General features: G+C 36.5%; 1 protein-coding gene across 1 annotated transcript in view; it reads right to left on the bottom strand.

The window, feature by feature from the left end:
• Nucleotides 1-14267, bottom strand: part of NT5DC1 (5'-nucleotidase domain containing 1) — a 140195-nt gene that overhangs the window by 36183 nt on the left and 89745 nt on the right. Inside the window, exon 8 of the mRNA XM_013368627.3 lies at nucleotides 10546-10643. Coding sequence (XP_013224081.2) covers nucleotides 10546-10643 — 98 coding nt within the window. The remainder of the gene's footprint in view (nucleotides 1-10545; nucleotides 10644-14267) is intronic.

Here is a 14267-nt window from a genome sequence, read left to right as displayed (position 1 = left end):
TGTGGGGACTCACTACAGATAGAGGACAGGCTTGACAGGTCCTTAGCAGATCATTCTGCTGTAAAAACAAGCAGCATTTTTTTGGATGAATTGGGTTTCCTAACTGCAGGATCCTTCGTGCTTTGTCTCTTTGGTACTGCAGGTACAATCCAGACCAGACTGTATCAACTGTTCCATTGTCTGCTAATACCCTGAAATAAAATAAAATAGCGATACCAGAAGGTGATCACAAAACTATGATGGAGGATTTTCTATACATCCTGATTTTTAATGACCTCCTTATCACATGGTTTATGTGTTTAAAGGCAATTATTTATAGCTACTATAGATAGCTCTCCTTAATTGTAATTTATATAGTAACTAAATATTGTTGTTAAAACAAATGTTACTTTTCAATCCTGATGTCACCACTTTGGCAACCACATTTAAAGCATCATCATGACTTACAGAGTTTGCAACTTATTTCACAGAAACAGGTTCTTTGATAGAATACTTCTAAGTACACAGGCTTGGAAAACTTAAAATAATTCACCATATTGAGAAAGCATTTGACATGCTTCCCTCTGAAGAAAGTTTCTTCTGTTAAAATTAAACACAAACATGACCTGATAACCAACAACCATTTTTAAGAAATCATTGGTATGGAACTGTCTTCCAAAACAAACAAATTATTGCTTTCAATAACCTGAAATAATTATTGAATAATTTGAATAATTTCAGTGTAGAACACATCAAGTTAGGAGGTCCAGTTCCTCAAACTTATAAATGATATATCACTAAACCATAAAAAACCAAATCCAGCAGAATTAATTGCAATTACATTATCTTAATTTCTGCATTATGACAAATCTTTGGAAAGGGCTAAAAGGATTTTCACAATCAAGACTCATGGAGTTCTTACACAAACATAGTTTACAGTTCTTCACTGTTTCTGGATTAGGACATAGAAATCTCAGTTAAATACACAGATCTGCCAGAGATATGATTATGGGTAAGTCATTCAATCTTTTGGTGTTTCAGTTCCTTGGGTCTAGCAGAAAAGTCAGTGCTTTGTTATTTTACCATTTGTTTCTCTGGTCTGCCTGTGGGCTCCTTGTGGACAGAGAATGACTCCTACCGTGTGCTTGCACGGTACCTTAAAGAACTGTGTTTTGAGTTTTATCCAGGCCTTGAATACAACCTAGTATAATCAATAACTAGGATTTTGCAGTAGTGTTAACTAGTACAACTCTTTTTGAAAATGAAAATGCACTTTCCATGCACAAAAAATTCTGGTTTTCAAATACTTGGCAATTATGCTAAACTTGTTTTCCAGTTTTAACAAAAGCAATATTGTTGATATCCAGCTTTTGAAAGCAGCAGCTTTAGCTTTCTTTGAACTAGCTTTCTGTAATATTCTTATCAGCTTTGTGCCAAACACGTGATTTAATATCAAAGGTAATCAGCTGAAGCAACCCCTGCTGTCTTTATGTAGAAGCACTTTGCAATTTTTCCCTGTTTTGACTTTTAGATGAATAACTTCTTATTCCTTTTATCCTCTGAGGTTCTTTGAACACTATGCAAACATATAAAGAACTTGGCTCGACATCTATACTTAATTTTTTTCTTTTAAAGAAGGATAGGCATTGGAGAATGTATCCACAGTTCAGCATTCATCTTGATACTCAGAAACAAAGAGATGCCATACTTCAAAGACTATAGATTTTTTTTTCTATATTTTTTAAATAAACAAGGAGTTGTTATGAACAACAGTGGAAGTAAGTGAGCTGAATTTGTGCCTTGCACTTGCATTCTCTGAATATCTAATAGGGTGCAAAGTCTCACAGATCCTCTGGTAGGTGGATCATTTGTGGCCAGGCTCTCCTGGATGGATAGTCTGGTATCTAATCAGGACTGATTTTACACTGTAGCCTTTCTCTGAGCTGCAGTGACGGACCCATTTTTTCCTCTCCAGCCTTCAGAGGCTGTAATATCTCTGAGAATACCAGGCCACACTCAAATGTGGATGAAATTGCATTACTGATAGAGGTTTGCAGTAGGGGATGGGCAGAAATTCCTACCCACACAAGCCTTGTGATTGCGTAAGCCTCAATATTAAGGAAAACAGACTAAGTGTTAAAGAATTAGCCTGTGTCATGGTAGCTCCTCTGGCTAATATGGTGGAGGCATTGGCCAAAGGAGCTCAAAAAGCAGCAACTCAACCAAACTGCCAACAGCTGGCTTGGCTGACAACCAGGTACCTCCCATGACAGTTAAGAGTGGTCATCTACTGAATTCCCAGAGTTTGGCCCATATTCTGGGTTTATAAAGAACTGCTGTGGTTAGGCCAGCGCTGTGACCCCCTGGTAGAAATCGAAATTGGCCACTCAGCCTCTGCTTCTGACATGCTGTAAAATGCCTGAGACCAGTCATCACTGATGCAATGAAATTCTGGCCTCCCAAGACTCCTGAGCAAGTAGCACTAAAGCCCATTCCAATAAAACCAGAACAAACCAAAAGTGCTCCATTACTTTGCCTAGAAGAAAGGAATGGCTTCTCTGCTCAGATTGCCTAAAAGGGTGTACTGTAAGGGAAAGTTTGGCTTGCTCTTTCTTTTGCTACCACACAGCCTAACTATTACAGAGTGGCAAATTGCAGAAATTATAGTACCTTAACTATGTCATTGTATGATTGGATCTTTATACCATCAGTGTAAACTGCAGAGTGCCCCATTGCACCATTTTGCAAAGGGGTTATAAATGATACACTGCCAATTAGTAATAAAAAAATGTCTGTCTGTGACTTCAAGTCTACTCTGCAAAAGCATGCGGGTATGCGCTAGTCCAACTTTATTTTCCTTTTCATCTGTTTTAAATACTTTCACATAGACCACCATACTGAACATGTAAAAAACAAAATCCAGACTATTATTGTCAACTAACTCTATGTTTATCAAACATGAAATAAAATTTAACTGTTAGAAAAGAGGTCCTTAACTACAGTCTCCCATCTTACCTATCCCATGGCTTAATTACAAATGTTGATGACATGATAGGAAATTATTACCTCTATTCCCAAATGATTCCCAAACTGTTGATTCCAAACTACACACAAGTACTATCTAGCAAACTATAAAAAGATTAATTGACAGATCTCTTTGATTACAAGGTAACATAAGCTGATTTTTTTAATGGATCTCTACAGCACATAAATAATATTGGGAAACCAGAAGTCCCTGAGACAGCTGTTTACACTGTAAAAAAACATGAACTGTTGAGTGGCTGATATTTGTGCAAACACAGTACATGAAGTGGAATAGTTTTAGACTAAGATAATTTACACAAAGGATAGGAGGTGATACGAGGCCCAAGGAGCCTGATATTGTAGATTTTTGGAAATACCCTCTGAGCTTCTTTGGTGGACGATGAAAACAAACCCTGTACACATGATATTAAATTTGTTTGTATGTGTGATCCACTGTCAGCCCTCCTGGCCTACCCTAGGCTGCTTTTCAGAAAGTGGACTCAGGCATTGACCATGCTGCCAAAGAGGATGTCATCTGAGAAACCAGCTTTATAAGGCAGTTCCATAATCCTTATGGGTTTTGATAATAAAAAAGGTCTGGTTCTATTACTGAATATAAAGATATTTCCATATCATCATCCATTTTAGCATCATCCAATTAGTTGTTTAAAAAGAAACTCCTCTTTCTCCAAAAATGACGGACAAAATGAAAATCTCTGTCTCAGATATGAGTAGGGAATTATATCTCATTGGTGGCTTGGGTATAGAACCAAATACGTTATCTCTTAAAACAGTGGACCTGCTACTGTTAGCTACATGCAGAACCTGTTTCTGATACTGAAGAGTCAGAAGACTCTTGATCTTAATATCATGATCTCAAGAGGCACAAAACCATCTGATTTTGAAAACTAGTGTACAAAATATGATTACTTATTAGTTATAGCCCTTCTTTTTCTTTCCTAAATAGCAGGAAAATACATAAAAAACCAGTGCAAATAGACTGCAAAGAATTGCTACATAAGATTTCCTTGAAAATAATGGCATTGCTTTCACAGACTGTATGGCACTGTGGGATGTTATAACAATATAAAGGCAGTCATTTTAGAAGACACGTGGGAAACAGTTATGGACATTATTGCTCCTGAATAATGCAGTCTGCAGCCAGTGCAACATTTATATGCCACTCTGTCACAAGCTGTCAGCAAATATGCATTATTACGTGGCCTGATGTTATAGAATATTTTCAGACAGGCTGATATGAAGAGGCACCATGTCCAGAAGAATGGCAGCAAGCACAGCTGTGTTAAATAAAGGCACACCCCAAGTCATTGGAGGCTTAGGTTACACAGGTCTCCTCTGTGTTGTTATTCTGCTTGTGTCTTCTGAGAAGCAGGAGAAGAGGCTCTTTGTGGGCTTTCCCCAAAATGCTTCTGGAGGTCATAGAGCCCCTGGGAGGGCAGCACAGCATCCCCTCCTGTGGCTGGAGGGCAGGCTGGGAGTGCCAGTCTGTGCAGTATGTGGGTAAACCTGTTTAAGTTATTGGTTTGACACGTTAAACTTATTTCAAAAGTCCTCCATGAGGCAATGGTAGAAGTCAAAAAGCAAAAGCTTAAAGTGCAGAAAATCCCTTCACAGAGTGAAATCTCTTCTCTGTGTGTTTACATGTTCTGCTCTGCTCTATTTCTGCCTCCTCCTGTGCTTTCTTTTCCCCTCACCTGGCTCCCCCCACCACTCTCATTAATCTTTGTCTCACACACGTGTCCTTGTGCACCTCTGCCTTTACCTCATATTTTCCTTCCCCCCATGTCCTCTGCTGCTAGTGGGGGAAGCAGTGGGCATCTGAGATTCAGTGTTCAGTGATAAAGATGAACCAGAGATCCACATTAAATGACGGCAGAAAAAGTCCTGTTTAATCCCAGCCATGACTTGTGGCTGGAGGAGCTTAATGCAGGCCAAAGCTGTGGAAAACATGACAGTCTTTGCAGACTGAGGACCACAGCCCCTACATTTCTGTAAGGATTCACAGGTGCAGCAAAAGCCCAGGTTACTGTTGGGAGATTGAGCTCTCCGCCAAATATCAAGTCTCTGCACCAACAGTCGTGCTGCCGTATCTGTGAGGAGCTCAAGGTTAAATCTAAAACTACTTTTAAAGTCAAATTTGAATCTCCATTTAAATATGAAGATCTGATGATCTAAAGCAAGACAAGATTGGTAAGAAGAGATGACTGAAACAACTATCGTAGCCAAAAAGATTACAGAAGCTCTCTTGAATTTAACCTCACAGGCTGACGTGAAAGAAAAAGGTTTTTTTCTTATCAAGGTAGCCTTCGCTGTAGAAGTAGCAACTGAGATACCTATTACATAGCAAAAACTGAGCTATATTGTAGACTCAATTCAGTGTGCTTTGGTTGAAAATTTAATCAGAATTTTCTAGACATGGCATTTATGATCTTCAAATAAGCGAAAAATGCAAGACTATTTAAATGATATATTTCCTTGTAAAGGTACAACTTCATCTGTTTCAAAATTTTCGTATTTTTTATAGATATCCTGGTTTTATGATAGGTCTTAAAAATCTTTACTGTGTAGTATTTTGGTATTCTTCTGGTGGTAAAGACACAAGTCTCAAACAAAAAGAATGAGCCAAAAAGAAATTACATGGCTTAAAAATTTAACTTCCAGAAAAATGAATGCACTCCCTTCCTGACCCCACTCCTCAGGTCTAAAAGGTCTTAGAATATAAATGTATAAACATAGTTATATAGGCTCAGTCCTGATAGTTCACCTGGTTCTCTCTCCCATTTCTGGCAATAGTCAGGCCCAGACGTCACAGAAGACTGCAGAAGAAAACTTAAATAGCAGACATGGGATCATCTCCTTCTTCTGAAGTGTTGCAGTTCCTAAATATCAAAGACTGTATTCAGCCCAGAAATACGTCATTTTATATCATGTCCCCTTATTTTCTTTTCTAATTCGTCCTTTCAGTTTATAGCATTTTTCCTGTATTTTTAAAAGGATAGAGAAGAATGACTGAAGGAGGAAAAAAGCTTTTGTGTTTGAGTTCTTAAAATGGCAGTTACCAGAGAATTGTGAAAAATTGGAGGACTGAAAGAGCTTCCTAAATTGTGGGCTACATCAGGAGCAGAAGCACCAGAAGCTGGAAAGTAATTCAAGTGCAGGAACAAGGCAGACAGCCTGAAAGCGCAATTGAAAGTGGGCTTTGAAAACCTGAGATTCTTTGCAGGAAAAGGAGAGCGGGTTTCTTTCTTTGGGCACTGGATAAGGACACACAATCTCACAGAAATATGGCACCCACTGCTACTCCATATATAGGATTGTTTTCAGCCTGTGCATCTATGTACACATATATATCAAGATATACATACACTCTTAAATACGCATTGTAAATTCAGACACTCAACAATGAGCAACACATTTTCCGTTTATCGAAAATACCAGAAAACAAGAAAAGACAGTAACTGTTCCTGAGCTGGAAATAAAAGATACAAAAGTCTTATTCAGGAGCAAGTGAAAATTCCCCGTGCACGCAGACTTCCAGAAGGCTTTCAGGGAATGTAAGCTTATCTGTAGCATTTCTATTTTAATTTTTCATTCTAAAAAATATATTCCACAGTGATCAAAACTGGCAAGCAGGCTAGTAACTGAATGACATTAATGAGCGATGTGATAAAGGGAAAGCTCTGTTGGCAAATGTTACAGAAATCTTGGTATACTACAGATTATCAGATGAGTCACAACTGTATTTGCTATCAGTATTCCTTCAACTCTTTAATGGAGAGATATATTATTTTAAGCTGGATGTAGCTGTATCAAAGAAATTCCTACATTCTCAACATAGGATTTACACAAACATTTTCGACCTGATCCTGAGATCCAATAGCTCGAAATACTACCAGTATTTTCAAGAACTATTTAAAGGAATTTCCCTCTGTATGAGAAAATGTAACATTGTGAATAACAAGTAAATTATGGGGTAGTCGTATTATGGGAGTAAAATTTTTTTTGCATAGCATTGTTCTCATAAACTATGTGCATAACTACATAAGCTACTCCTAACTAGAAAAATTATTATGCAAGGTAAAAACAAAGGTAGCTATTCTAAAACCTCGAAAGATATGTATAACCTACTCCTCTATTTAACAAAATAGTATTTTGAAAAAAAAATCATGCAAATTAAGTAATTATTGTACTTTTAGTGCTCCTGTTCAATAAAAAGCAGCCACACAAATCTCTTAAGATTTCAAACAGTGTTTCGTTCTTTTAAATGATGCATGTCTTGAAACTCAAATGAAGCAGTGATGCATCTTTAATTGCACAATTAAAATAATTTTTCATGGTTTCTAAATGGATTAGTTCTAAAATTACTTGTCTGCTGAAAAAAACATTTCTGCAGAGCAGTTCTCCAGTATCACATTTCTAGACAATGTCTTCTTTGTCCTGTTTCTCATCCTCCTTCAAACGTTTATTGAACACAGTCACCTTTTTGAAATTATTCACTGGAAAGAATTTATCCTTCTCTTTAGTAAACTTCAAAACCTTTCCCTTAGTGAATCTGCAGCAAAAATCCTGGTATCTATAACTAAAATTTAGCTCTAGTACCCAATGCAACACTCGGGGTGTTTGAAATAAGTACAGATTCTGTATTTTGTGCCTTAAGTCCATTTATGACACAATTCCCTTGGAATAGTTGGGAATAAAGTATGATTAGGAATTTATTGTAATTCAGACCCACTGATGGATGGAAGAACATGGCTGAAACTTAGCCATGGAGAAATGGATAGGATTGATAAGCAGTTACTTCAGTTCATTTTCTGAAACAAATTTCTTCACAGAACAAGATTTGTTTCACTTACTGGAGCTTTTTTCCCTAAATGACACAAACAAAAGCTTACTCTTTGTGCTTTAGGAACACATTTAGTATGATGTTCACTGCTATTTTTTTTCCTAAAGCAAAAATAAGGACGTTTTGTCTCCCTGATATAGTATGTCTGGTGCTCTCAGAGAGGCTCTTCCTGTCTTCCCTGAAATCTATAATGATAAAAGGTAGGAAGTATTAACTGAAATGTTGATTTTTCAGTGGTTCTGATATTTTAAAGAGCCTTAAAAATTTCTGGAAACTGGTAAACCACCCCCCTTAAAATGTGTTACAAACTCCTCTGTATGCTGTTTCAGAAATGAACTGTGTTCCTTGTTATCTACGGTGACTGGGTTAAACTGTCAGTGTCTACCCTGAAGCTTTATGTTTGTTGTGAGAAACAGAGAGGGAGGGCAGCAAAAGAAACATTCTAAAAGTGTATGTTATTATTTTGGGCATTTTCTCATACAACTACTCCTATTTTAACGGTTTAAACTTCACGCAGTTTTAAACAAGCTCTTCACTACTTCAACACATGTCTCTAAAAACCTGTCCTGTATGCATAATTCTTTGCTTTGAATGTTCTGGTTGGTCTTTCAGAAGAAACCTCTTACTTTAAATTGAATACAAATACACTAGTAAAAAAATCCACTCATAGGTTAGTAGTTTCAGCAAATTATTTATCTGATCATTGTTTCAGTTCTGTTTGTGTTCCTTATCCATTTAGGTAGTGAAGTCTCCATAACATAACTACACTTTGTTCTGTATTAATACGGTTTTCATGTAATGAGTGACCAACCCTCATTTGAGCCTCTTTGCAATGCCAAAATATAAAGTGAATGAAAACCAGCAAGTCTGTAAGAGGACTCCAGGGAATGCTGCTCCTGTTTGAACACATGAGAAAGGAACAGCTTCAGGAAAATTGGTACTTACAATCTAATAAGGTGATTAAGCCACACGGTATTCTCAATGGAGACAGTAATTTCAAGTCTTCTCCCTCCGTCTGCTCTTGTTTGCACAAAAAAAGCCTTGTCAAAGGGTCTGGGAGATTTTTGGCTGTCTATTAAATTTACTTAAGCTGGCCAAGAGATTCCAAAGTTGCTGGCTGGATTACTGACAGAGGGACACAGCAGGATTTCCTTAGGAAGTCAGGCTAATTAGATTGTTTAAAAAATATCCGAAGAGAAAAAGTGAATTACATTTTATTTTCAATTTGCATTATATGAAACTAAATAAAATGTTTGCAGAACTGAGCTTTTCTCACCTCGCCTCCTCCCCCTTTACTTTCATATAAATAGTTTCAATTTCCCTTTTGAGCTTATTTTTCTTCAAATTGTCAACTTGGCAGTTTCCTATTTAAATTAATATTTTAAAAATCACATTTACTTATTTTCCTACATAAATCTGTGAAACATTTAAACGCAGTTTTAATATATATTTCCGCTGCTGATTTTAGTTTTACTGTAAAAGTTCCACAGGCAAAATTTCTTTTGGGTTGGAACAGCTGACTTTCCTGTCATAAAATACTAAAATACAGTTCAATATATGCTGACATAATATTTTGGATATAAGACTAATGTGGGAAACTGCAGCGGGTCTGTGGAATCCTTGACAGAAAATATGAGAGTAGAGATCAGCATTGAGATATTAAGATTTACCCTTGAGAAGGATGGGAGTAAAGGAGTATCCGGAGAGAGGAGAGATGTACCCGTGAGAGAGAAGGGGATAGAAGAATAACATGGATGATAGAAAAATTAACCAATGAGATGTTAGTGCTGTAACTTGTAACCAGTAGTGAAAAGACACATGAACTGGTAGAATTGTATAAAAATGCACTTGTAGCAATAAATGGCATCTATTACTTTCATCTTGAAAGAACTTGGTCCATGTCGTTTGTCCGTCTCAACCGCGACAGATTAATTTTCAGGTAACAATCATAAAAGTATTTATTAAAATATGGAAAAATAACTGTCTTCAGCCATATTACTATTGTTATTTGCAGTTCAATGAACTCCTATAAACCTCTTTTGTTACAGCCTTAATTACTTAATGGACAACACTGCCAAACATTTCAGATTGTTTTAGTTATATTAAGTGAGTATAGGGGCACTTCCTTCACACCTACTCTGTCATTTTGTTGCCAAAGTACACACATTTAATAATGTCAAATTTCCATAATAAATAATATCCTTCAGCTTTGCAATTTTTTATTTGTACTGTTTTGTACTTTTTATTTTATTTGTACTGTTGTTTGAATTTCCTTTAATTATTGAAATATTTCTTCTATGCTTTTTCCCAGAACTAAATTTCATTTACTGTGTACGACACCTTGTCAGCACAATAAAGAAAAGGATTCATTAATCCTTTTTCATTAATGATGCAATGTTTAAGCCCAAATGCCATTTTTAATTACTGACACAGCTCTGCCTTTCCATTGTCCTCAGAAGTGTGATTCTTAATTTCTCAGTGCTTCTCAGTCTGAAGATAATTTTTTACTATTATCTGTGGAAGAGTCTTGTATAGAGTCTATTTTTCTTCGCAGTGCTAGATTTTCAAAACATGTTGTCCAGTTCTCCCATTCTCAGTCCTCTTATTTATCTTATCCTAACTTTTTTTTTTTTTGATAGAGGTAAGCAGATGAGAAAGGAGTCATGATTGCAACTTACCAAGAGTTCGGAAAGGTCTTTGGTTTGGGGTATGGGAGAAGAAACCAGGTTTCAAAGCGTTTGTGATCACAACATCAAAATACTCTTCAAAATCATTCCTAGAAAGCAAAGGAAATTGAATTAGTTAAACTAATGAATTAGCTAAGATGCCACTAAATACTCTTCAAGACTTAAGAAAACAGTAAAACCTTCTTCTGTCACTTTTTTTTTTTATTTTTGTGATGCTAGTTCAGTGTCACTACTGCCCTTCTTTTCCTGAGACTATCAAAACTGAGAAGACAACTGGCTGAAAACACACAGTGCTGGACCTTCAGGATCAATCCTTATTTGCAAAAAGATGTTCCTTGGTCCAGGGAGTTTTTAAATCTCAGGAGAACATGTTACAGATGGTGTACTTTAATCTCAGATGGCAGCATATGCATAGACAAGTATAGAAAGGTGTAAATGAGGGAGTTCCTTTTTAAAGCAGAATATATGAAATCAAGTGATGGGGTAGGAAGTAACTGAAGACACTTAAACACAGGTGCTTATATTGTTGGCATATGTACAGTATGCCTAATGCCTATGCCTAATGCCTATATGTACAGTATGCCTAATGGGTGTCTAAGATGTCTCTGTAGTCAACAGACATCTAATTAATGCAGCCAATGAAATCTACAGGGTGGTTTCACATACCCTAAAGCTGAAATGTCATTTTGTTAGTTGAACTCTCTCTTCAGACTCGACTGGCTGCTCTGACTAAATCCCTGTTGGTTACAGGGAGGTTAGACATGTGACTCACAAATAAACACCTACCAAGTATGAGTCTTACTCTGCCAGCCAAACCCCACCACTGAATTCAGATTTTTCAAAGATCATTAGCTCTGTAAGAATACAGATTGATATCTGAACTGTGGAATCCCCATCAATTTAAATGAAATTGAATGTTTAAGCATGGTATGTAAGTGGGACTTACTTATATTTATCCATTTTTAAGAGACCTGTATACAAGTCAGTAACATTACAAAGCAAATGGGAAAAACAGGCAACCTCGGGGAACATTCATGCCACCTGTCCTATCATGAGATGGGCTATTTCTGGAAGTGCCAATTATTCCTACTCTAGCAAGGGTCTTCCTTATTTTAAGGAATCTAACCTCACTTATTGTATCATCAAGCTGAGAACCATAGCAAAAAACAATAACAATAATACTACCAACAAGTTTTGAGGTTACTAAAATATATAATTAGACAAGTATTGTTTAAAGGGAGTTTTTTTAAAGTATTATTTTTATTATTTATTTATATTTATTATTTTATTGGGAATTGTAAATATTTTATTTTATTAGAAATGTTTCATTGCTTATGTGACTTTATTGGCTATAACATCCAAAAAATGACAGATACTCTTGGATGGAACAAAGAAACCATAGACAGAAAGTCCAGGAGGGGTACAGGCAACTAAAATGCTATCAACAGTAGAGAAAGTTTAGTGGAAGTAAACTAGCTGACTCTGTCATTTTCAAATAATCCTCAAGCTCCCATGAGACTGAGATATCTTAACTAAGATACTGAATTTTCTCCCTATGAGCTTATCTTCAAGCTTTTATTTTGTGTTCTAAATGACATTCCAGACTTAAAATGGAATGTCTTTAAATTTTCTTCCTCAAATGAAATTTTAGCTTTGTCTATTTTTCTTCACTTGTGATTGTATGCAAACTTTGACCTTTTTAAAAGAACTGGTATTGAATATGACAATGGTGTGTTTTTAAAATTAGGTTCTGCATGGAAGATTCCAGAAGTTGAGCAAACAGGCATGGCACTTCTGTCCATAGGTGAAAAGTATTGATAGAGGTAAACATTTTAAATGAACATACTTTGCAAATAACAATTTCATGGGAAAGTTAACCACGAACTTTTTAAGTAAAGCCAATGCTACAGGAGCACAACAAAGACTCGTGGGAACAGTGGTGAGCGCTTTGTGTAAAAAATTTCTAAACAGAATGAACAGTTTTCACAAGATTCAGTTAAACGTTTACTGATTTTTTGAAGAAATTTGTTGTTGATTTGTGTGAAGAGAGGTGTTATCTATGGTCTTTTTTGAATCATACTAAATCTCATGTACAAAGCTACTGATTTTATGAGAACCTGTACCTTGTGTTACATTATTAACATTATACATGAGAAAATCTGTTCCCATTACTGCTTGTGCTTGGTATAGTGGCCTGTGGTTACAGTAAATGGCTGAGACAAAGGGTAGGATGTATCTCGCATAACTTTAGCCATTTAAAAATTGCATGTTGAATTCACAACTAGTGATCCACACCACAGACAGAGCCAATGGAGAAACATCCACATTCTTAGAAGACAATTCATCCCACTTATTTCAGACATAATTCTATGGTACAGAATGAATGGCCAAGGATGAGGCTCAGTGTTTTCTCTCCACTAACCACAGAGGGAATCAATATAACCAGTTTCAAAAAATTCCTTGCTTTTAGATGGCTAACATACATGAAAAGGTGAAATGACACTCGGCTTCAGTGACCATGTGATGATTAACCTGTCTTTAAGTGCACTCCTGCTAACAAACATTCAGTGAACTGGACACATATTCTCACGATAGGTAAGGCTGAAAAGTCACACCTTGATGTGGCAACTAGTGTGAGTGAACTGGCATTTGTTTCTGTAGGTTTACACGCCTTCTACACTGATCCCAGCAATATGTGTGTGCTCCGGCTGGGAAACGGTTCTCATTTTATTTCAAAATGAGGTTTTCTCTTAGACTTCCTCTCTTCCTACTAAAAGGTCTTTCAGTTAAGGACAACTTGGTCAGATGAACACAAATGGGATAGTTTGCTCTTAAAATAGCAAATGATACAGTTAAGCATGAATTTCTCAGTGCTGATTTTATGTGGACAACAATTTCTTAGCCAAAAAGGAACTTCTTAAATAAAGCACAAAAAGGTTGACAGTTACAAGGCAAGGATATTAGGAGTAAGAGGCTAAAACTTCACGCACATCTCAGCTTGTCATCTTTATCCTTACTTTTTTTTTTTCATGCAATACTGTACAGTTCTGAACTCCTCAGTATCATATTGATTAACTGAAAGAAGTAGGGAAATAAATTAGTAAAGGACTACATAGACATAATTCGTAAGGGCTTATGTAAAGAATGAAATGCAGTTAGCCTGGTCAAATTAAAGGCAGACATAACAGGTGTGAAGCTAGGCTACATTCCAGTATTGCAAAAGCAACATGGGCGTGCAGAGTCTTATTTTTTGATACAAGAGGCATAGAATACACAAAAGCAATAAAAATGTTTAGAATTTTTTTCAGGAAAAAATACTTCAGTAATGCCTTGTGGACAGTGGACTACTCAGTTCTCCAGAAGATGTCTTGTAAGCTACATTGCATGAGTCACTGGAAAACATGATTGTAATAAACACTGTAGAAAATCCTACACATGTGGAAAGAGAGAGTAATCCAGTATCCTTCTAGCAGAACGTCTCTTTTCTGTCTTTTGAAAGGCAACCAACCCCCTCTCCTACCTTGCTTACTGTCTTCCAGCTGGATCTCTACAGCTGCCTTAAACAGCTGAAACATTTTTCACCAAGGAAAAGAAAGCCAAAATCATTGCATGTGGCCAAGAATTTAGTTTTATACCAAATTTTCATTCAGAAAATAACTAGGCAGACCTACACAAAAGAGTTAATTCACAGGCATCTTACTCATAAGGAAAAT

The sequence above is a fragment of the Columba livia genome, chromosome 3 (assembly GCF_036013475.1).
Source record: "Columba livia isolate bColLiv1 breed racing homer chromosome 3, bColLiv1.pat.W.v2, whole genome shotgun sequence".
Classification (NCBI taxonomy): domain Eukaryota; kingdom Metazoa; phylum Chordata; class Aves; order Columbiformes; family Columbidae; genus Columba; species Columba livia.
The sequence above is the reverse complement of the archived record's forward strand: the minus strand, read 5'-3'. Positions and strand labels throughout refer to the sequence as shown.